This window comes from Aedes albopictus, chromosome 2 (genome assembly GCF_035046485.1).
Source record: "Aedes albopictus strain Foshan chromosome 2, AalbF5, whole genome shotgun sequence".
In the NCBI taxonomy this organism is placed as follows: domain Eukaryota; kingdom Metazoa; phylum Arthropoda; class Insecta; order Diptera; family Culicidae; genus Aedes; species Aedes albopictus.
Window position 1 is genome coordinate 389,994,764 of NC_085137.1, and position 25,952 is coordinate 390,020,715.

A 25,952-nucleotide genomic window follows, 5' to 3' on the forward strand; every position below is an offset into this window, starting at 1 on the left:
CGATATTTTTCTTACACTCTCCCATCTATAAAGAAATCTCCTATGTATTTTTTATATGTTGCGCACTCACGAATTTTAGGAAAAAAATGCCCTTATGAATAATTAAAGGTTTTGTCACACTATGCTAAGAACCTTTCACGGCCCCAAAAACCCCAGAACACAAAATTTCACCTCGATCGGTTGTGTTGCTTTTGTTTGTGATATTGGAATATTTCCTGGGATTTCTTTAGAAATACTTCGCAACAATTGGAATATTTAAGGGATTCCTTAAAAAATTCTCCTCACGATTTCTTCAGCAATTTATTCAAGGATTACCCCACAAACTCCACCAGAAATTTCTCTACTGGCTAAAAATACGTATCAAAGATCCATTTAGAAATTTTGTCTAGTGATTTCTTACAAGAATTTTGATGTTTCACTTGCCATTTCTCTAAATTACCCTAAAAGATTTTTTTTTTAGAAAATCCAACACGGATTGCTTCAGAAATTCTTTAGTGATTCTTAAAGAAAACTATGAGAGTTTCTCCCAGAAATTTGTCGGATTCATTTAAGAACCCATCCATAAATATCTTCAGAAATTCCTTCATGGATTCCTGTGAAAAATTCTCCAGTTATTTCCTCAGAAATTCCTCCTTCAATTTCTTCAGAAAATCTTCCAGAAAATTTTGTAATTCCTTTAGAAAATTCCTAGTTTCCATTACAATGTCCTCCACAGTTTTCTAGAAATTAATTACTGAACTCCTTTATGCAACCTTTCTTGAACTACTTCCGGAATTGCTTTATGGATGCTTTCAAAAAAAACGTTCAGGAATTCCATTTTGAAAGTCTTCCACAGATTTATTTTCAAAACTCTTTTGAAACATTTTCCATAGATTGCTTCAAAAATTCCTCTAGAGTTTCCTCTATGTAGAGTATCCTCCAGAAATTCATCAAAAAATTCTTCCAGTAAATCAATCACAGGTTTTCTCTGAAATTCCTTAAGAGTTCTCTCAAAAATGCGTACAAAAACTTTTTCAGGAAATTATCTACGGATCACTTCAACGATTCTTTTTGAATATCAAAATATAAAATTTCCTCCTGAAACTTATCCTAAGATTTATTCAGATAATCTGCCACAGACACCTACAGAAATTCTTCCAAAGTTTCCTTAAAAGAGATTTCTTTAGAAATTTCTCTGGAGATTCCGTCAGAAATTTGTCCAAGGATTCCTTTAAGAAATCTTCCATAGATTCTTTCTCCAGCGCTTCCTTAAGATATTTCCTCAAAAATATCTCCAGAAATTTCTTTTCAAGGTAGCCTTTCGTTTTTTTCTTTTCTCTAAAACTTTGTCAGGGATTACTTCAGGTTTTCAGTGATTCAAGCAGCAATTCTTGCAGTAAGTAGTTCAAGTGGACATTATTTTAGAATTACCTCCAGATATTCATTCATGTATTTTCCCAGAAATTTCTCCGGCATTTCCAGTAAGCATAACTCTAAGGATTTATCAACGGTTTTCTTGAGGAATTTATTCTGGATTTTCTGCAGGAATTCCAAAAAAATATCTTTAGAGTTTTTTTTTTCTAGGCATTGTTACAGAAGCATAACTGGGCGAATTCCTTCAGTAAAACGCCGTTAGATTTCTCTAAGAATAATTTCAGAACATCCCCCACGAGTTTTATTAAAGGTTTTCGAAAACAATTTTCTTCAAAAAAAATCCTCAACAAAATGGTATTGATAGGGGAATTAACTGTATTTTGTGCGAATCGGATTTAACGGCTACGCAGTCTTAATGAATCCAAACGAGTTTGTTATCTAAGCCGACGTTTCGACACCTCGGATGGTGTCTTCTTCAGGGGAAAGATGAGTTTTTCGTTTTTTGTTCTGTGTAGTTTTTTTTTCGAACTTTTACTGTCAGGTGGTGAAAGTTTTGGTACATAACTTCTACACCAAAAACGACCAGTATTACAAAAACCAAAATTATGGACCAAAACCTTCACAACCTGACAGGTAAAGTTAGAAAAACTACACAGAACAAAAAAAAAACGGAAAACGTATCTTTCCCCTGAAGAAGACACCATCCAAATTGTCGAAACGTCGGGTTAGATAACAACTCGTTTTGATTCATTAAGACTGCGTAGCCGTTAAATCTGATTTATCCTCAACAAACTTGGGCAGGAGTTCCACCAGGAGTTTCCCAAGTAGTTTCTCACAGGTTCCTAATCCCTTAAAAATCCCCTCTGGATTTCCTTCTAAAAGCTTCTCTGGGAGTTCTTTGGTAATTCCGCTAAAGATTCATTCAAGAGTACTTCCTGCGATTTTAACGAGGATTCTCCTGAAGATTTGCTCAAAAATTTCTGCTCGAATTCACTCTGAAATTCCTTCAGAGATTCCTTAGAGTTTAAAAAATATCTCCAGAGACTTCTTCAAAGATTTGTTGGAGAATCCATGGAAATAATTCCATGGAAAATAAAAATACTTCAGATATTTCTGGAGGGTTCCTGGAGAATTGTAAAGGTATTTGTTAACCTTTTAAAAACTGTTTGCTGAAATTGCTGGCAAATGTACTAGAGGAATTCTTGAAGAAATCCCACAGTAAGTTTCTGAAAGAATTCAAGCATTTTTTTTAAAGAAATCATCGAAATCCTGGAATAACGTCTAGAGTAATTCTTAGAAGAATTGTTATAAGATTTCCGAAGGGATCAGTACACAAATACTGGCTGAGGAAATCCTACAGAAACAAAAAAAACTGGAGATATTCTTTTGGGAACCATTCAAGAAACATCTGATAAAATGAACTTTTGAAGCAATCTTTGAAAAATACCTCTTCTGCCAGGTTGTAGAACCCGCTGCCGGTATTTGTAGAAAAGTTTTTCGATAAATTCTTTGAAAAAATTGCAATAGAATAGATTGTGGTGTAATTCCTGCATCTTTCTGAAACATTTCAGAAAAAAAAAAACGAGTTCTCAGAAAAGCCTATGTAATCTCTGGAGCAACAGCTGGAGGTATTTTTGGAGAAGCTTCTGGAAGAACTTCAACAAGAATCTTTTAAAAAGATTCAAGAAGAATTTCCAGGAAAAATCCTGAAATAATCCTGAAGGAATCATAGGAGAAATTGTAAAAGAAAAACATGGTCAGGAAGCCATTCTAAACGGATATCTGGAGGAATATTTGGAGAAATTCTTGCTGAATCTAGGAAATCCTGCCTGAATTTTAAATGTAGAAAGAAAACTGTTGAAAAATCCAGGAAGAACCCCTAAAGGAATTTCTGGCGGTATCTCTGTGAGTAATCGTAGAAAATATATAAAAGAAGTACAAGCAACACTAATCGAAATCATCATAGGAGACCTAAACGCTCAGATAGGCCAGGAGGAGCAATTAAAAAAATACAAGCAGAAGCTGCTGTTTCAGCCCGTCTGTTTCAGGAGAAAAAACGCCACCTGGAAGAAACGAAGTGCGAGAAAATTGAACTCCTGAGCTGTTCTCAAGAAACACGAGAGTTCTATCAGAAGCTCAGTACCGTAAACCGGAGTCAAATTGATCTTCGGGTCGAAATTGATATGGCGTTTTTCTGTTAGTTAAAGCACTCTAAATAGTTACCTTACTAATATCGCATTTTAACTGATTCCAACAGCACGATACTTGCAAGGAAACTATTTAATGTATGCTTAATCTAATTGACAAATGTCTGATAAATTTCAACCCGAAGATCAAATTGACCCCGGATTACAGTACATCCCGCAGCGGCTTCAAGTAGCGAACCGGAATATTCAGAAATAAGGACGTGAGCCTCTTGACGGCCGGCAAACAACACTTCCATGTGCATCTGAAAGGTGTAGAGAGCGCAGACATAGAGGACCAAAGCAGCGGGACTAATGACTACAGCATTACAGCAAGGCGCACCAACGTGCCATCTTCCACGCTTAGGGAAGTTAAAGATGCTCCCCATCAGCTCGAGAGCAATAAGTTCGCTGGAATGGATGGTATCGGAGCTGAACGCATCAAAATGGGCCCGGTAAAGTTGGCCACCTGTCCGCACCGGCTAATAGTCCAGATCTGGTATACCGTACAGCTACCGGAGGAGTCAACGAAAGGGGTCATTTTCGCCATCTACAAGAAGAGTGACAGGTTGTAGTGTGAGCAATTCCGAGCGATCACAATTTTGAATGTCACCAACGAAGTGATATCCTCGTTCATCTTCCATCGTCTTTCACATAAAGTGAATGAGTTTGTGGGAAGTTATCAAGCTGGCTTCGTTGATGGACGCTCGTGAACGAGCCAGATCTTCACAGTGCGACAAATTCTCCGAAAAATGCTAAGAATACCAGGTCAGAACGCACCACCGTCGACTTCAAGGCGGCGTACGACAGTATCGACCGCAGAAAAAATCGTAACGAGAAGATTTCTCCGTCAAGCTCACTAGACTGATCAAAGCGACGATGAATGCTATGAAAAACTACATAAAGGCTTCGGGCGATTTGTCTAGTTCGTTCGAATCTTGCCGGGGACTTACTCAAGGTGATGAACTATCATGACTGTTTTTTAATATCGCCCTGGAAGGTGTTATGCGACGAACCGGGCTCAACAGGTGGCACGATTTTCACGAAATCCGGTCAATTTGTGCGTTTTGCGGGATCATAAGCATATCATTGCTAAAATCTTTGAATCGGTGGTAGAAGCAGAACTGTACACGCGCATAACACTCACCGCCGTGAAATACGAAGGTGCATCGTCAGTGGAAGTTGGGCCTACCATGGGCTCCACAAGAAACTGCGGTCAAAAAAGATTCATCCGCGCACCAAATGCACCATGTAAATACAAGACGTTGATAACACCGGTAGCTTTCTCCGGACTCTAGACCTAGACTACACTCGAGGTAGACATGCAAGTGTTCGAGGGTCGGGTTCATAGAACCATCTTGGGCGGTGTGCAGAAGAACGGTGTATGGCGGCGGAGAATGAACCACGAGCTCGCTGCACTCTACGGCAACCCTAGCATCCGGAAGGTGGGAAAAGCTGGAAAGATACGATGGGCAGGGCGTGTTGTGAGAATGCCGGACAACAACCCAGCAAAAACAGTGTTTTCAAGAGATCCGAACGATACACAGGACCAAGAGGGCAGCGTGCAAGGTGGGCGGATCAGGTGGAAAGAGATCTGTCGAGCGTTGGGCGTGACCGATGTTGGAGATTGACAGCCCCGACCGAACCGTTTACTATGCCGTAATAGTGTTGTTTCAGTTTTATCTTCAATTTGATGTTATACCAAATAAATGAACATACATTCCCTACCATTTCCAACACTTTTCACAAACGCCACACATCAAAATCCGAAACGTCGACGGAAAAGTTGTATCAATCCAACCAGAGCCGCGGCTGGCGGCACCGCAAACCAGCTAGAAAATCAAAAGCTCATTACGAACTACTTCCTGGAACAGCGATGACTGACTCCTGCCTGCCAAACTTCCTCATTTCAGCCCAGGCCCAGCCCGTCCCGAGTTAGCTGGGCCACCACGAGCAAAGACCAACCGCAGCTTAGAGCCTCGCTTCGGTTGACTATTGGCAGTTTTCGCACTGCGCCAGCCAGCAGCTTCTAAAATTTAGTTTGATGCTTGGAAGCTTGAAGTAATTTCTTCCAGTGAAAATAAAATTGAATTCAACTTTGAATGGTGCTGCCACGAACTTTTATCATCAATTTGGCAGCCAACGTTAACGAGCTAATTTCGATTCGGGGTGGATGATAAAGTTGAGCGCAGGTTGGAACCCTGTTCTTTTTTAGCTTTTGTGGTGAATACAAATTGGATCTTTCGGATTGAAAATCGAGTGAAAAGCACTTGAAGTTATAGCTGCATATTATTTTCGCGAACATCGTTTTGGATCCCCTCTTTTGAAGCAGTTGGCTTCTAAAATGCCCCTCCTTGCGACAATCGTATCTTTCGATGGCTAATTTAACCACCGATGTCGAAGATATGATTTCTGTGCTACACTGGAACTGTCGTAGTAATACACCGAAATTAGACGCTTTCAAATTTTTAATTAACAATTTACAATTCGATGTTTTTGCGTTATCCGAAACATGGCTGACACCCGATGTAACCTTACCTTTTTCCGATTTCAACATTATCCGTCTTGATCGGTCCGACTCGTACAGAGGGGTGCTTTTAGGGATCAAAAAGTAGCACTCATTTTACAGAGTCGATTTTCATCCGATGACAGGTATCGAAGCCGTCGCATGTGAGGTGACTATCCGAGGTAAAACCCTCAGCGTTGCCTCCATATATCTTCCACCGAGAACTGCGATATCTCGCAGGGATCTCACTCACATCTGCTCGGTTATGCCTGAGCCACGGCTGCTCATGGGGGATTTCAACTCCCATGGTACAGGCTGGGGGAACTGTACGATGACAGCTGTTCAACTTTGATATATGACCTCTGCGACGACTTCAAAATGACAATTTTGAACACCGGAGAAGTTACGCGAGTGGCGCCTCCAGCAAAAGATGGCAGTCCTAGAAACAGCCGATTAGACCTCTCAATCTGTTCGAGCTCACTATCGCTGGGGTGCACATGGAGGGTTATCCAGGATCCCCATGGTAGTGATCACCTTCCGATCGTTGTTTCTATTTCCAATGTTTCACGTCAACCTCCTCCATCTATCGACATTTCCTACGACCTCACGAAACACATTGACTGGGGGGAGTACGCGGGAGCAATTATCGACGGTGAGCAATCGGTAGAAGTCCTCCCACCGCTGGAGGAGTATCGGTTCCTATCAGAACTGATCATCAGTAGCGCGCTTCAGGCACAACGTCAGCCAGTGTCATGTCTGTCGGTTCGCAGGAAACCTCCCAATCCGTGGTGGGATAGCGAGTGTACGGAAATCTATCGCGAGAAATCCGCTGTATTCAAAAAGTTTCGGAAATGTGGTTCGGTCGAAAACTTTAAGCGGTACACTTCCCTTGAAAGCAAGTTTAAGAACTTGGTAAAGGCGGAAAAAGCGGTTACTGGTGTCGGTTCGTCGAGAGTTTGTTATGCGAGACATCGATGAGAACTCTTTGGAACGTCGGGAGAACAATGCGTAACGCGTCGTCGGTAAACGAGGATCGAGAAAGCTCTCCTCGGTGGATTCTCAAGTTCGCAAAAAAAGTTTGTCCAGATTCCGTACCCGTGGAGCGAATAATTCGTGACGTTTCCGAGGATAGAGACGATATGGATAGACCGTTTTCGATGATTGAATTCTCACTTGCTCTTCTTTCATGTAACAATTCCGCTCCAGGAATGGATCGAATTAAGTTCAACTTGCTTAAAAACCTCCCCGACGTGGCTAAGAGGCGCTTGTTGAACTTGTTCAATCAGTTCCTGGATAACAACATCATTCCGGATGATTGGAGGCAAGTGAGAGTGATAGCTATTCAAAAACCCGGTAAACCCGCGTCGGATCATAATTCGTACCGTCCAATCGCGATGTTGTCTTGTCTACGGAAGTTGTTAGAGAAGATGATTCTCTTTCGACTGGACAAATGGGTTGAATCGAATGGCATGTTGTCAGATACACAGTTTGGTTTCCGCAGAGGCAAAGGAACGAACGACTGTCTTGCGTTGCTTTCTTCAGAAATTCAACTTGCCTTTGCGCAAAAGCAGCAAATGGGTTCAGTGTTTTTGGATATCAAGGGGGCTTTTGATTCAGTTTGTGTCGATATTCTTTCCGACAAACTGCACGAAAGCGGCCTTTCACCAATTATGAACAACTTTTTGTACAATTTGCTGTTTGAGAAGCAGATGAGTTTTGCTCATGGCGACTTGACCGTTTCACGAATTAGCTACATGGGCCTCCCCCAGGGTTCATATTTAAGCCCCGTAAATCCGAGTTCAAACGGTCCTAAATCTCTGTGGATACGGAGCGCGACACGAACGCGTCCGTTCGCCTCAAAATCCGTCAAAAGAAGAACGAGTGAGTGAAAACCCGAGTCGGCCTAAAGCTTCGCTAGCTTCGCCGTTTTTTTTTTCTTGTTCGCCGCATCTGTCATTTCACTGATCGGTTATGTCGACTGTCAGTGTTGGCAGATGCACTAGAAGAAACTTGCAATGCCAAACTGAATAAATTTAAACTTCATTTTTCAAATAAAGAGTTGATAATTATTTTGTTCTTCACCACATATACTACAGCCCCCTTCTTTACAATGTCTATGTCAGAGACATAGATGATTGTCTCATGGAAAATTGCACGTTAAGACAGCTTGCAGATGACTGTGTTGTTTCTGTGACGGGATCAATAGCAGTCGATCTGCAAGGACCACTACAGGATACTTTGGACAATTTGTCTACTTGGGGTCTGAAGCTGGGTATCGAATTCTCTCCGGAGAAAACTGAGATGGTTGTCTTTTCTAAAAAACACAAACCGGCTAAGTTTCCGCTCAATCTGATGGATAAGACAATCACTCATAGCATGTCTTCTCAATATCTCGGCGTTTGGTTCGACTCCAAATGCACCTGGGGGAAGCACATTGTTTATCTGATACAGAAATGCCAGAAACGATTCAACTTTATGCGAACTATTACCGGAACATGGTGGGGAGCGCACCCAGAAGACCTGATCAGGCTGTACCAAACAACCATTCTGTCTGTTTTAGAATACGGTAGTTTTTGTTTTCAATCCGCGGCGAAAACACACTTGCTGAAGCTTCAACGGGTTCAGTACCGTTGCCTTCGGATCGCGTTAGGTTGCATGAACTCGACTCACACAATGAGTTTAGAGGTACTTGCTGGTGTACAGCCTCTGACAGACCGCTTTGCGGAGTTGTCGTCCCGGTTCCTCATCCGATGCGAGATTGTGAATCCATTGGTCATAGAAAATTTCGAAAAGCTGCTCGAACAGAACCCTCAAACTCGTTTTATGAGTGTGTACTACTGGTACATGACGCTGGAGGTAAGCCCATCTTCGGTTAACACCAATCGTGACAACTTCTCATACTTCGGCAGTTCCTCTGTGGATTTTGATCTGTCCATGAAGGATGAGGTCCATGGAATTCCAGAATGGTTCAAAAAACGATGATTCGACTGGTTTTGGTGTCTACAACGATTTTCATAGCGCCACCTTCATGCTTCAAAAGCCCTGTTCTGTATACGTAGCTGAGCTAGCGGCTATACACTACACCTTAGAGTACATTCACACTCTTCCACCTGAGCACTACTTCATTTTTACCGACAGTCTAAGTTCTCTGGAGGCTGTTCGGTCAATGAAACGGATGAAGCACTCAGCGTACTTCCTGAATGGAATACGCCAAATATTGAGTGCTTTAGCCAAACGCTCATTCACCATCACCATAGCTTGGGTCCCTTCACATTGCTCGATTCCGGGCAATGAGAAAGCGGACTCACTGGCTAAGGTGGGCGCTAGCGAAGGCGATATTTACGAGCGTCAAATCGCCTTCGACGAATTTTTTGCATTGGCCCGTCAGGAGACCTTGATCAGCTGGCAACACAAATGGAGAAATGGGTAGATGGTTGCACTCCATCATTCCACAGGTGTCGAAGAAGCCATGGTTCAAAGGGTTGGATTTAGGCCGCGATTTCATTCGTGTAATGTGTCGGCTGATGTCCAACCACTATTTGTTGAACGCACATATCTTCCGTATTAGGCTCTCTCTCAGAAAGCAATCTCTGTGTATGTGGCGTGGATCACTAGAAATTCTCCGGGTCCGAGGAATACAACAGAAACCCGTTAGAGAAGTGTTGGCAGGACTTGATTTGGAATACATGAATCTGATTTATCAGTTTTTGAAACGTGTTGATGTCAGAGTTTGATATAGTACGTCCCTTGTTTTCATTGTCCACTTTTTGGTTTTGTTGTTCGCCCCTGTCTGTCGTCGCCCCCCTTCCGTTTGTCCTCTTCTTGTCGTTGTCTACCGATAAAGTCCTTTCTTTTTGGTTCCGTTACAGATATGGACAATTTGTCCCATCAATGTTTTTAGTATAAATTAGCAAATAATTTAGTTTTAAACCCATCAATCCCTCCTTCCCAATTTTATATTTTTTTATTTTTTTTCTCAATCCTTAATCTCGAAACAGCCGCAAGTATTTCGGCTTCCCAAACTAACATAGTATTAAGACAGTAATAAATTGTAAAATGTAAAATTAATATAAAAACAAAAGAATTCGGCTCAGTTATGCCCATGTGACGCCCGAGCCTTCCCAATAAACGAATAAGTAAAAAAAAACATCGTTTTGGATTGTCCCATCTCGAAAAAGTGGATATTTGTCAAAATTGTATACAGGATACTCTTGATTCGCACAAAATGAGGTTGTACGAATAGGTTTGAATCACGTCGAACAGGAAACTTTCCATCGATGAAACACATCAACACCCAGATCAATGCGCATTTTACTCACGGTAGTGAAGGTACCAATTGGCTTCATCCGACATACCTGCAATAACAAGAAAAAGAAAAAGATGATAAGTATTTGAGTTATATCTAGGTACTGCGAAGACATTCGACATTGCAGAGAGATCGTGAAAATTAAGGAAGGCAGGCAGTCACCGAAAGTCGTCATCATAACAAGTTCCGCGAATCGTCGAGTCAATATTCCGGCAATGCGCTGCTGACAGTAGGAAAGTTATCCCAAGCGAGACACAGTTTGTTTTTGAAGAGGGTTTTTGGGAAAACTTTCCGCAACCCACGAAACTCGGCAGCACCAGCATCGCACCATCGTCATTATTTCAATTCGCCTGAAATGTGTGCGCACCAGTTGAATCAACATAATGTCTTATTTATGCTATTTCTATTCGAGGGGTTTTCTGTGGGAGGGGGGGTAAGGATGCTCGTGCACACATGCTCCGGAAGGTAGATACATTTCGTGGTGACGACGGTGGTGGTGAGTATCAACTTTTCAACTTGCTACATCAACAACGGAAAGATCGTTAACCACCGCACTGAGGATGACGACGACGGCAACGCATTTGACGACGGTGGGAAAACGGGAAAGTTCAAGTCAAGTTTATGCGCGCGAAATAACATTGGCTGTTTTCGAAGGCATCGTCCCGCGGGCGGAGGCATAAATAGTCAAGGTGCACACGAGTGGTAAACAAAACAGCAGGTGAATTTTCGTGAGGAAATCTCATTTGGTTAAGTTAGGTTGTTAAGAAGAATTTATTGTCAATGCTTGCCATTGTTCTCGTTTTTTCAAGGAACTTTCATTCCATGGTAACGCAAAGTACCTTATTTTGTCATTTGAAAACGCTTAATTAATACCTAGCTGATTAAATGGTCCCGCACATAAACTAAAAAAATGTCTTGATGTCTACAGTATGACCCATAAAAAAATGCGAAAATCCATTTTTTTTCTTTCTTTGGTAATTTTTGTTGCAATATTTCTTATGAATTCAGTTTTTTTAGATAGGGCTACAATAAGGAGGTGATTGTCATACAGGATATCTCAAATAAGTGTCAAAATATTCATTGGTTACGTATATGGGATACCTAATAGTTGCCATCAATTTCTGAAAAAAATAAATGTTTCCTCGAATTTTTGAAACTTTACGAATTAAAATGAAAACTTTTAAATACATGTAAATCATGCAGAAATATGTACTCTTAAAAACGCGGCCCTTTGAAAAACTTTTTGAAAACAATATCAGATGCTTAGGAACCAAAAACTAAAAAATGTGGCATATTTCAAAACCCTTAGATAAGATAGATCCATAAATAACTTCACCCTGTTTGAAAAAAATTCAAAATAATTTCTTGCTAATGAAGGCTCATAAACCTACGTTTATAATAGACACAAATACGTAGTACTTAAAAAGAGTTTGATACTTCATACATTTGTTTTTCTGAAAATGTCCATTTGTCGCACACTCTAGTTTTGAGTAAATGTCACATAACTTATAAGATAATATTTTTTTTTTTCACCTGTCTAAATCACCAACGATCCCCTGAAGACCTTGTCTAGCTATGAAAGAGCTGTTCTTGAAATAAAATTTAATTGAATGTGATTGAGAGCAATTTGACAAAAAATACAACCTTAAAAAAACACCTCTGGCGCGAGGACGTTTTTGAGATCCTTCCTCCTCTCCTCTTCTTGGCGTAACGTCCTCACTGGGACAAAGCCTGCTTCTCAGCTTAGTGTTCAATGAGCACTTCCACAGTTTTTAACTGAGAGCTTCCTCTGCCAATGACCATTTTGCATGTGTATATCGTGTGGCAGGCACGAAGATACTCTATGCCCAAGGAAGTCAAGGAAATTTCCTTTACGAAAAGATCCTGGATCGACCGGGAATCGAACCCGTCACCCTCAGCATGGTCATGCTGAATACCCGTGCGTTTACCGCCTCGGCTATATGGGCCCTTATCTTCTACATTACTTTTTTCAAAGGTTAATGATTCAAATCAGTAAATGTTCCTATGCCGTTGATAAATTAGTGTCTTGACTATATTATCCAATAGAAAAATGCAAAGTTTATCGATTGGAAGCACGTGAGCAATGTCTTCGAAAACTTTCGCATTTTTTATGGGTCATACTGTATGTCCAAGTAACTGCTGGCAAGCAAACCTCAAACTCTACCTATCATCAGACTGTAAATTTTAAAAAATGCACGTGTTTTGCCAGAGTTAAACATGTTTTTTTTTTACCATGTTCTATTATTATTGGCGATTTCAGTGAAAATTTCGATTCACGGAGCGATTTTCTGAACGGCTCCAAAGATAGGATTTATTTTGATGAGTGCTTCTCGATATATTTTTCATTGCAATAACCTGGCAGACCACCTCGTTTTCTTCCGCAAGAAATACCTAAACAATTGTTTTGCCCATGAACAATTTCCCAGCAAACGATTGTTGATATTTTCCCTGACATTAAGGTTCCACTCGTCATTTCCCACAACCAATCACCCAGTTCTCACCTCGTCCATCCATCACTGCTCAACTCGAAAACTTCCTGAACTGCGTCCAATTTTACACTCTGCCCTAGTGTCAATCGCTCAAACAAAAACCCAAATAGGGTCAAGTGGGGTAAAATGCCATTTTTCAAACTTTCATCGTTTTCAATGATAATTAGCCTCATTTGTTAGGCTTCCAAAGTGGTAACAGCAACTAGAGAATATTTGCTCGATACTTCAGCAAAAATATTCACAAAACTATTGCATTTTCATCGATTTTCAGCGATTTTAAAAACTGATTCGTAAAACGGAAGTGGTGCAAAACGACCAACTGCCATGGGGTAAGATGCCACTTCATGAAAACATTCAAAAATTACGTCCATCAGTTTTCGGACATTTCCGACTCCTTTTGCCCCCTCTGTCCCGCTTTTTTCGTATACTCAATAAATGAAGTGTTACCCCTCTCCCCACAAAACGATGATCGTAATATTTGAATGACCCCTAACATGGAAAGCTTAGACTTCAACAACCATGCGTCTCCATGTGTGCCTCAATCTCGTTGGAAACACTTGGCTGGTAATAAAATCATCAGAAAACCTTAATTGCAAGCACGAAAAACCGGAAGTTGCCAATTTTCATTGGGAAATCAAAGGATTTTTCGTGGGTTTGGTAGTCTAGCTTCTAGAAGAATGTTTGATGCAAACATATCTTGACACCATTCACCCATAGCAAAGATCAAGTCCCATTCAGGAATGATTTTATGAGTTGGGCCATTTTACCCCATCTTGGCATTTTGGGCTTTGTTCCCCTAGCTACGTATGTATGTCGGTAGGTAGGTATCTATCGACTCGACACAACATGTTGCACAACACTTTCCTCGTTTGGCTTGCGTTTCTCATCGTCTTGGGACGCGTCCATCCGCCGTCGCAAGAATGACGACTTATAAGTTCATGGTCAACCGATAATTGGTGGTGTGACAAAAAAGAAAAGGAAAATCGTCCAATAGAGGTATAGCTTGGCCAAGACCGACGAACAGAGCCGTAGCGTGGTTCGACAGCGTTTCTGGCATTCTTGTCACACTTTGTCATAGTTTTTATATCGAAGGTTTTTTTTATGTTTCTCTATAAGTATGTATAAATTTCACAAAGAATGCCTTCTGCATTTGAAAAGAACATGACAAGAAATCACTTATTTTTGTGTGGATATATTCGGGAATTTTAATGTCTGTATTGGGATTTCCCAGAAATGTTTTCAACATTATTTATGGGTGCTGTTTTCAAAATTTATTTTTTTCTTGTTTTTATTTTTTTCTGAAATTGTCCTAACGATTGTGCGCTTGTTTACTTGTGTTTACTTGCATATGAAAGCCTTAGGTATAAGCTGTAACCAGGGTCGTGCAATTTCGAAAGGAAAACATGACGTACGACAGCTGTGGCAAATCGTTTCCCATACGAACGGACTGCTGTGATGCTTCATCTTTCACCCAGCAACACACTCGTTCGCTGCTGCTACAGAAACAAGTGTGTATGAAACATGAAATGATACACTTGGATTTATACCGCATTTTCCAATAGTGGTGCACGTCAATAGAATGATAATTATGTTTTATGAAAGAGGATAACAAATTCGACCACTTAAATCCAATTAATCGGCGCCCGTAACATTGAGAGACTAGCGCGCACCAGTGAGACACTTATTCTCTACCGGGTGAAGCACAAGCAACGCGGCCAGGTGGGAGACTACCGAGTGCTACGATGAGCGGAAAAGTTTTGGTAAAAGAAACAAGTGATTAGAAAAATGTGTGAAACGGTTGAAGTGACTCATTCAAATGTTGCATGAAAGTGTATCATTGAAACGAAATTGTACGCCCCTGGCTGTAACACAAAAAAGATTGAAAAAGTTTCAACGACTACATATTTAGATATAATGTTTTGAAAATGTGTTCAAAAATCTTATAAGTTTTACTAAAAGTTCTATAACTTTCAGAAAACTTATTCGATCTCGCTCAAAATTTTACCAATGGAGCAGTAATATATAGATTATAATTGCTCAAAATTTCAGCGTTTTTGATTGACGTATAAAAAAGTTATAAACATTTGAAGGAAAAATTATTTTGACCAAAAATTTGCTGTACGGACAATTGTTTGATACACTGTTTATTTTGATGACACCCCAACGAAATTTCCAAAGAGCTTCATGGATCAATCGTTGGAAAAACTCCGCTAGAAATACTTTATGGAAATCCTACAAAAATATTTAATAATTTTTAGGAATATTCCTAGAAAAAATCTGTAATATTTCTTTTTTTTTTTATTTTTGAAATTTTCTTGAAGTATTCTAGGAGCAATCTGTGAGCGTATTTCGAAGAAATAGTAGATAAGCTCCTGTAAAGATCTTGTGATATCTTTGAATGAATTCCTTCAGAATTTTCTAGGAAATATGTTTAATCAAATTCTTTGAATAGCCCGTGGAGAGTTTTTAGGAGTTATCCTCAGAGGAAACGCCGGATAAATTTCTAGCTCAATGCAATTCTGGAGGAAATCCCGAAGGAATCGCTGTGAGAACTTTTGTAGATTCCTCTTGAGGATTTTTTTCGAATCAATGAATGTAATTATGCAGGAATCCCTGGAGGGATTGCTGGAAGATTTCACGATTAATCACTGAAGAATGAATCCTACATACCTGCGGGAATTTTTGAGTTCCATTGAGCTAATCTCTAATGGACCACGTGGAAGAATTACGTGTACGAATTTCTGAAGGAGTGTGGAAGATTTCTTGAAGAATTTCTTGAGTTTTTAGTTTAAATTTCTTATTGTTCGTGAAATTCAACTGCCAATTCTTCACAAGAAATTCATGGAGAAATATGTGGAGAAATCTTAAACTTTTGATATTTTTAAGAAATCTTAAAATAAAAGAAATTTAGAAATTTCCTGAAAAAAATCTCATACTGATTTCTGGAATAATTTATGGATAAATTTTTGAAGACATTTTTCGAGGATGCTATTGTCTTGAAGAAATGCTGAATCAGCATAGGCGCCAACTTGTGACGTAGTTGGGGGGGGGGCGAAGCTCTCCAAAATTGGACAAAATTCAACTTTTTTTTAGCTCAATGCACTAGTTTTCACGTAAATATGCCTAAACTAGATGAACTGCGTCGAAATTTTACGAATTTGGTTGATTTTGAGAGGCCTCGCCCCCCAACTACGTCACAAGTTGGCGCGTATGTGAATCAGAGAAATTTTTAAATCCAGATGTTTTTAAAGAATTTTGAAAAAAAAAATCCCTGGAGGATTTTTTTATAGGAATCAATGACAAAATTTCGGAAGAAATCCAAAGAAGATTTTATACAGGAGTTTTTAAATTAATTTCTTTTGAAAAAATCAACAGGAAATTTGGAAGAATCCATGGAAGAATTCCAGGATAAATTCTCAAAGAAATTTCCAAACTTATTCTTAAAAATCCCCTGAAAATCTTCTGGAGGATTATTTGAAATAGTGCTTGAATAATTAAAAAATCATGAATTAATTTCTGAGAATATCCAGATATATGAATCCCTCGATAAATTTTTGAAGGAATCTTAGGATTTCTGAAGATATTTTTGTAGGAATTTCAGACTCTTTGAGAGATTCCCTAAATCTCTAGGTCTAATTCAAAAGATAATAAGTAAAAAAAAACTTGGAACATGATTTATGTGAAGTTTTAAAAAAGTATTTATATGTAAACTTAACTCAAAGTTGCAAGCTTTTCTAAAAAATAAATTTAATGTTGCGGCAGTGACGCTGCACAATGGTCCACGAAACAAATTTACGAGGAAAAATGCATTCAGCGCATTCAAATGATTTTTTATGGTCTATTACAAGTTGTTACTAAAAATAAGAACCATTTTAAGCTAAACTAAAAAAAAAACGCGCATTTTCGTGCGCTGAAAATGTTGCTACGTCATTCCGTTCAAAAGATATTAATAAATTTCTAGAAAAAATAGGCACTTTTCAAGTATTTTTTACTTGAGTTACAAAAATAACTCCCCTCTTATATTTTGATATGTTTTATAACAACATATTTTTTATGTTTTCCCCAACCCGTCATATCACCTTTTCAAAAAACTATGATTTTTTTTAAAGAAAAACACCTATAACTATTGAACCAGTTATCTCTTTAACTACCATCTCAGTGCACGAAACGACGCGTATTCAAATGCTCTACAAGTGTTTCTTTAGCGACTTCGATGAAAAATCGAAACTGAAAAAGTTAATGCCAGAAAACCGATTTTTCTTGAACCACCCTAAGCTTATTCAGAAAAATATCTCTAGATAAATTAATTTTGAAGCTACATAAAAACTGTCTTTAGCAAACTTCCTCAAAATTGATAGATCTCCAACTTTCCCGAAGAATGTATATAGTTATTCTTGCAAATAAAAAAGTTTGATTTCCAATTTCTTTGAAAATATGGATCACCCTATTTTTCATGTACATTGGAAAGAGGGACTTATTATTAGGGACAACTTTGTAGAAGATCATATTTGTCTAAAAACTCATTTGAAGGCGCTGAATGCATCTTTCCTCGTAAATCTGGTTCGTGGACCACTGCCTGTGCGCTGGAATTGAGTCGACCAAATTTTAAAATCAGAATGGTACTATAACCTAATATCTAATAGCTTTCAGAAAAAAAGTTTTTAAGTAAATTAACTCATGATGTCATCGGCCAAAAGCTTGGGATCACTTAAGTAAAACATTGAAAAGTGATGTAAAGCATCTGGATTTGCATCCAGGATTTTATGAAAAGAATTCTTGACTTCATAAACGCTATTCATGGTTCAGGCTTATTTAATTATAATTATTATGCTATTTTCCATTTTCGGTCGTCGAAATCTTAAACAATAATGGGTGCATAGAGTTATGGTAAAATAAATCATAAAATCATAAATTATAGTCATGGTGTATATTTATAACATGAAATCATAAAAATATCGGGAAATTATTTATCATATTCATGATTTTGGGGTAGGATTTTTTTTCGTTTATAACGAATGCAGATTCCAAAAAATAAGTTTCATAAAAGTTTGTACAACCTTAAATATTTCAAAGGTACATAACAATGGCTAATAGTCGTTGAGGAATATTAATAAATATGATTCATTATGTAGCATTATTCGAAGAAGCAGGCTAAGTTGTGTACTACATGAAAGAATGTCATCGATGCCATCACAAAACTATCATAAAGTGAACCTCGAGAGTAGTTTAACGTTACGATCTTAAACGAAATCGTTTTTATCAACTAAGCTCCATTACAGTAAGGAAGACCCATAATATCCATAAAAAATATCTAGGTTTCAACATTCCATGATCTCTAACAGGCTAATTTAAAAAAAAAATAATTTAAAATGTTTACAAGACTGCGCCTGAAGCTGAAGGCAATCAAAATTTTCAAACCACTGAAAAGTACACAGGTCGCTAAATTTCATATCATCATAAATATGTGTTTATTTCATCTAGTATGTGAAACTACATGGCTCTTGATTAGTAAGCCTGGTTTTTAATCGAAATGAAGCTATTTTTTTACCATTTTAGCCATTTTGTCATATGAACATTGGGCGCGCAGTTTATTGATACCAATTTCTTAGGCTTACATTATCACATGTTAAAAATCAAATATATTCATTTTTATTTTGAAGTGGTAGAATATAGACGTTGACTGATACACTGTCATGAAAAAATAGTCATATATATCCCATATTCTGCGTGTGATAGTGCCTTGAAATTTTCGCATTTTTTCCTGCCGCACCCTGTAGACTCGATGCTATGGTCTCCGGATTAGTTTGGTTAATCTGGAATATCTCAAAAGTATCTTGGAATGACTCATAGTATGCCAGGGGGATTGCAGATTACAGTTGGATATGTAATGTTACAGTTCATTGTGAGAATAACTACTGTTACAGTCAAGAGATAAAATTCAGGACAGTTTGGATGACCCAAAATGTTCTGAAGGTTTATAATAATATTTAGTCAGGTTGATCCAGTAACCGCGGTTGACAAAATTTGACAAAAAATCGTGTTATGGGATGAGAAAAAAACAGGGGTTTGAGATCGCAGAAGTGTCATAGTGAAAGAATTTTAGAAAAATATTGGAACGGGACTTCACAGTTTATGAGTGAAGTTTGTATGGAGAACTTGGGGTGTTCAATTGTTATGCGCATTAGTACGTGCAGTGCATATATTTAGGCGTATTCGGTATTTAGATTTGTTTCCTTATTTTCTTTCACTATGACACTTCTACGGTCCCAAACCCCTGCTTTTTTTCTTATCCCATTACTAGTGTTGAACGGTGTTATGTAACGTTAGTCAGTTTAACAGATATGGCTACTGTTACGGGTGTAGACATGAAGTTCTGAGCTACAAAGTAGTTTGGCTGACCTGGAATATCCCTATAGTGTCTGTAAGTGGCATTATGATTAAATACTTCAAGAGCTTCACTGATCCCAGTAGATTATGCAATGCATTCATTTATGGCAAAAGCACATAAAATATTCTTGAAAATTTGAAGGACTTCACTATAGGACAGTTTGTTACAACTAGAACATCCCAAAATATAAAAGTTATTTTTTGCTTTCAAGGAACAACTGTTATTTTAACTGGAGACTTTTAGTGGCTACGCAGTCTTTATTCTTAAAACGGGTTTATTGTTAACCCAACGTCTCGGCACTTAGGGATGGTGCCTTCATCAGGGGGAAAATAATGTTCTCGTTATGTCTCTACTGTTTCGGCTAACTTTAATTGTCCTGATTTTAGTTTTTTGGTATTACATTAGAAAAAAGTCCACTTAGGTTCACCAAGTGTTACTGAGTCATGTACCAAAAAAATAAAATCAGGACAGTTAAAGTTAGCCGAAACAGTAGAGACAAAACGAGAACATTATTTCCACCCTGTTGAAGGCGCCATCCCAAAGTGTCGAAACGTTGGGTAAAAAAAAACCTGTTTTAGAATAAAGACTGCGTAGCCACTAAAAGTCTCATAGTTATTTATGTAACGAGGTGCAAAAAGTTGATTTTTTCATCACGAGTCGTATATTTATCCAACGAGGCTTGCCGAGTTGAATAAATACGATGAATGCGGAAAAAATCGAGTTTTGCAACGAATTCCGTACAAAATTTTATGCAATGATTTTATCATTATCATTTGAGTTGCATAATGTTCATAATGCAACTCAAATGAGTTGAATTATGTACATTATGCAACTATTTTCCATTATGCAACTTATTTCAGTTGCATAATGAACCAGTTCGGAAAAACTGGCTATTATGATACTAAAATTAGTTATATAAAATAGAAATTATGATGCTGCATTGCATTAAAAACTTTTTGATATTCTTGACGGAGGTTTAATGAATACATACGCATGTAATTCATATTCAAATTCAGTTTTTAGAAAAACTGGTACATATGTCAGTAATTTCGTTTCGCCAATCTTCATGATGCTCAGGATGTTCTAGGTTGTCAATCAAATAGAAATATTCCAATTTTTTCTTAATAGAGGACTCAATATGCAACAATTTTGCCGAAGACAGTGTTCTGTTATTAAATGTATAAATTTATACAGCCCTTCTATGTTGGGGTCACATATGACCCCTCCGGCTCCAAAGGGTTGAATGAGACATTTAAATATGACGACCATCAGTTTTTCGCTCATCTCTCATGCTTTTTCGTATACTTAATACTTAATGTGTTTGTCAGTCTCCTTGTGACATTGCTGATAATAAAATCACCAGAAAATCCTTATTGCAAGCATGAAAATCCGAAAGTTGCCAATTTTTCATTGAGAAATTAAAAGATTTTTCGTGGGTTTGAATGCTTAAACGTAACTTGGCACCATTCATCAAAAGTTATGATCAAGTCACATTCTGGAATGATTTTATGGGCCATTTACCCTTTGTGAATTTTAGACCACGCTTCTCTACATCCTTAGTGTTGTACAATTTACTTTTTACAGTTGCACTTGCGTAAGAACTACACAACAAACATAACCACGGTGCTCCATTTACCGTTATTATAAAATAAAATATACCATCAAAACCTGAAACGCCGTTCTCTTTATTTATCTATCCTACACCTCTGGGCAAATTTTTAAAATCATCGTTGGGCGAAATTTTGAGTTACGCCCTTTTAAAGGGCCTAACCTCTAAAAAAAATCGTGTTTTCTATAGAATAACACCACATTTCATAACAGAATCATGAATTAAAGGCATAAATAACACAAATTATCATGAATAATATTGAAATTTGGTAGTATGCATTCATATAAATATTAGTGGAGTGCATTTTCTATCAAAATTGGTCATTACGTCAATATACGGTAGGTGTATCTTTTTGTTTAATTTATGGTTGCCCATATTTTTGACTATTGTTTTTAAAGCAGATTTGCTGTATAGAGAGAGTACGCTCTTAATATATCGGTGCTAACATTTCAAAAAGGCGAAACTGCTTGCTGAAACCAAACCATTATCTCTCCGACGCAATGTACAACCACTACTGGACGGAGAAAATGCAATTCTTTCCGATAGTGGTTGTTGGTGTCCTGGGAAAGATAAGATACGATCTACAGCTACGGGAGAAGATATTGTGTTAAAGATCAGTTACGTCCTTTTGAAATGCTGGTGCTGTATGCATGTCAATACTATCGCCTTGACTGAGAGTAATATCAACATCTATATACATATGGAATCACAATACAATATTCTTTTAATTGAATTGTTACACCGCTGAAATGTTTGCTTTCTATAGGCCATAAGAACAACTACCGTATATTGAAGTAATGACCAATTTTGATAGAAAATGCACTCTACTAATATTTCTATGGATGCATACTACCAAATTTCAATATTATTCATGATAATTTTTGTTATTTATGCCTTTAATCCATGATTCTGTTATGAAATGTGGTGTTATTCCAAAGAAATCACGATTTTTTAGAGGTTAGGCCCTTTAAAAGGGCGTAACTCAAAATTTCGCCCAACGATGATTTTAAAAATTTGCCCAGAGGTGTAGGATAGATAAATAAAGAGAATGGCGTTTCAGGTTTTGATGGTATATTTAATTTTATAATAACGGTAAATGGAGCACCGTGATAACACGCGGTGCGAGACAAGACATAACACTTATCGTTCTTACAATCGTCAACAAAAGATTAAAAATTACTTTTACGTCGACCGGTTTCGGGCGTGGTCTAGCCCATCTACAGGACAATGTCCGACTGACTGCGCTGTGTTCGTACGATACTCGTACACGTCCAAAGTGAAGAGAGAGTTACTCTATCGTCAAGTCTGCTAGGTCGAAGAGGCACGATGCGATGGGAGGGTCGTCCTCATTCATCAACGGCTTTTTCGAACCTCTGATGAACATGGACTCCCATTAGGGTGTCCCAAAATAGAAAAAGTGTCAAAAAGTTAACTTGCTCACCCTTAGCATGATAGATTAGGGTCCTAGCAACAATAGTTCCATACATGAAAACTCAATCAAAAAATATTTAGAGGATGCACGCATCAGTTTTATAAAAAATGGACGATTTTTGGTATTTTTACCAAAAAAATGCTAATATAAGTTGAAAAAGAAAAGAAATAAAAGTCATCAATCAAAATAAATCATAATTCTGGGTCCCGCAAACAAAGTTTGGAGGGAATTGAGGTCATCAAAGCTGATTTTATATATTTGGCAAAGGTAAAAATATCAAAAAATCGCGATTTTTTTCACCAAATTTTTCTAAAAAGCTCAATTTATAAGGATTTTGACATTTTTTCTGCGATTTACAATTCCCTTATTTTATAGCAAATTTTGCGTAGATTATTTCGTCTGAAGACAGTTTTGAGCTATCTCTTTCATGAGTTGAGATATCGGCATAATAATGATAACACAATCAATGAAAAAAAAAAACGGATTTTCTTATGTTATTTGTTTTTGTTCATTAGTTTCTATGACTACCATACAAATAAAAAGCAAATAACAAGTTTTTGACATGTTATGTTATGCAAGTGCACATTTTTGAAGATTTTCAGAAATAATTGGGTTACTTTGATAAATTTACAATGATTGTGCATATCGGTTCAAATAAAGACTCAAAAAGTGACTCGCTGCGAAATTTTAATAATATAAGTGATCGCAAGTCAGACAATAAAATTCCATGTGTGAAGTTCTATGATATATTTTGAGTGATGGTAGATCGCTCAACAATGTTTATCTTATTTAAACAGATTTTGGCGCTCTTGTTAAGCAAACATATAGGTTCTTTCCAGTTATACCAGAACTACCACTCTAACATTGAAAACAACTAGGCTGAGTGTACCAGTTATCGCCATAGTGGTTTCCTATTTGGCCATAGTGGTTATTTAAGATAATTCAAAACTTTGTACCATTTTAAGAGTTTTAATGAGAAGATACATTCAAATTATTGCTACTAACACTTTAATAGGTCACAACTTGAAATCTTTCTAAATTTTCACTATGGCTTAATAGGGAATCACTATGACGATAACTGGTACACTTACCCTAAAATGAAAATAAAATAGCTAATAAAAACTTTAAGAAAAAAAATAGTTTTATAGTTTCAGCCAATCGACATAAATATGCGCATGGAAATGCAGGTATTTTTACGAATATTAGGATATTTTTTCTTCTTTTTATTTAACTAATGCTAATTCTTTACACAATATTGAGATCTATTATATAATTTGATTTTAGAAGCAAAGCATTAGCGCACATAGCTAGGGTTGGATTTCAAAATGTCAGGATGTATAGATTCCACTAGTATTAAAAAAATAAATATAACTTAGTGACTGGCCTAATATGTTGCAAGAGGTGTTAACCTAAGAAATGTCAATGTTAAAATCTTTCTGCTGAGCAGCTTACTTGTTAAAACATAATTTTCAACCAAAATTACAAGTTTTGAATCAATGGCTTGCTACTGTTATCTGATCAACAGATGAAATCTAAGAAAAAAAAATCTTTTCGTATTCACAAATCGGGTGGTGTAAAAAGTTTTGTTCAGCATATGTAGATATAAAACGATGATTAACTCTCAAAACCTTTACATATTGTTACTGTCATGCAGTATGAATCAGTAATGATCAAAGCAACCCAATAATTCCTGAAATTCTTCAAAAATGTACACTTGCACGTACTATTATATCAAACATTTGTCGTGTGGTGTTTTAATTGCATGGTAGTCATGGAAACTAATGAACAAAATCGATTAACGTAAGAAACGCGATTTTTTCATTTAATGTGTTATCACTATTATACCGATATCTCAGCTCATGAAAGAGATAGCTCAAAACTGTCTTCAGACGAAATAATCTACGCAAAATTTGCTATAAAATAATGGAATTGTAAATCGCAGAAAAAATGTCAAAATCCTTATAAATTGAGCTTTTTTGAAAAATTTGGTGAAAAAAATCGCGATTTTTTGATATTTTAACCTTTGCCAAATATATAAAATCAGCTTTGATGACCTCAATTCCCTCCAAACTTTGTTTGCGGGACCCAGAATTATGATTTACTTTGATTGATGACTTTTATTTCTTTTCTTTTTCAACTTATATTAGCATTTTTTTGGTAAAAATACCAAAAATCGTCCATTTTTTTATAAAACTGATGCGTGCATCCTCTAAATTTTTTTTGATTGAGTTTTCATGTATGGAACTATTGTTGCTAGGACCCTAATCTATCATGCTAAGGGTGAGCAAGTTAACTTTTTGACACTTTTTCTATTTTGGGACACCCTAATGGGAGTCCATGTTCATCAGAGGTACGAAAAAGCCGTTGATGAATGAGGACGACCCTCCCATTGCATCGTGCCTCTTCGACCTAGCAGACTTGACGATAGAGTAACTCTCTCTTCACTTTGGACGTGTACGAATATCGTACGAACACAGCGCAGTCAGTCGGACATTGTCCTGTAGATGGGCTAGATCACGCCCGAAACCGGTCGACGTAAAGGTAATTTTTAATCTTTTCTTAACGATTGTGAGAACGATAAGTGTTATGTCTTGCCTCGCGTCGCGTGTTAGGCTAAGTGTTCTAGTTGATAAAAATGAAATCCAATTATGTTTCTGCATTTTATTCGTGATTTGTAATTTTGTGGTGTTCCCTGAGGCGTGGGGCATGTCCCCCTAATCTGGCCCTGGCAATTGCACGTCGATGTGGACCGTAGTTCGGAAATTGCTTCTACCCTGCTCTAGCTCTAAATTCCCTCTACCCAGCTCTAAAAATCAAACTTTGCTCCAACGAAACAATTCAGTTAGGAACGCCTTGGCTCAGCGGTTTCCGATTGCGGTAGGTCGCTTAAAACTGAATGCCACCGCCCGGGAGCAGAAGCGAGCGAGGTGATAAAAATAAGTGCCATCGACTTTTCGAATTTATATTTATTGCCGAATCGGTGTTAGAATTTTTACGGCTCTCGTGATGATTTGCCAAAAAATGGGGCCCATCAATTACAGGTTCGGTTCTGTTTACGATGATGTGGTGTGGTCGGTCGGTGCTGCAGGCAAGAGGAGATGACTCGAAACGAAATAAAAACGGAACAATTCCGCCCAGGAGACAGCTGTTATTTCCACTTCATTAGACGAGTGAGTCTCCTCGGGAGGTGCGAAAGTGACTCCCTGTCAAGTGTTGGGCGCGTACTGTCGCTGAGCCATTGAAATGGGATATAAGGTGATTGGATGCTGTAATCGTTTTTATATCTTCTCACAAGTGGGATCCCCCAGGTCGTCTTCGTTGGTGGTGGTGGTGGTGGTGGTGGAAGGAGCATCGAGGAACATCTTGTCGCCTTCGACTCGACTGGTAATGGGATATAAAATTACACAAGCGAGTAAACTGATAGACTTGCCCTTGTCACACGATGCTATGCTGCGAAAGGTGGTGGTATCAACTTCGTAAAATAAAATCAATATCGACTACCTACCGGATTTGCAAGCGATAAACTCGATGATGAACTCTGATGAAGAGTTTACGTTGCAGCAGTAAAATTAAGTGTTGAAAATCCGGAGCTGAGTTTTTGCCATTCCTATTTGAAGGCATCACAAATCAGCGATTGGTCATTTTGAACCAATATCTTCAACGTC

General features: G+C 37.9%; 1 protein-coding gene across 3 annotated transcripts in view; it reads right to left on the reverse strand.

The window, feature by feature from the left end:
• LOC109404556 (cGMP-inhibited 3',5'-cyclic phosphodiesterase 3B) overlaps nucleotides 1-25,952 on the reverse strand; it is a 916,127-nt gene that overhangs the window by 416,834 nt on the left and 473,341 nt on the right. For all 3 annotated transcript variants that reach the window (XM_062853190.1, XM_062853192.1, XM_062853191.1), the window contains exon 3: nucleotides 10,362-10,397. In XM_062853190.1, coding sequence (XP_062709174.1) covers nucleotides 10,362-10,397 — 36 coding nt within the window. The remainder of the gene's footprint in view (nucleotides 1-10,361; nucleotides 10,398-25,952) is intronic.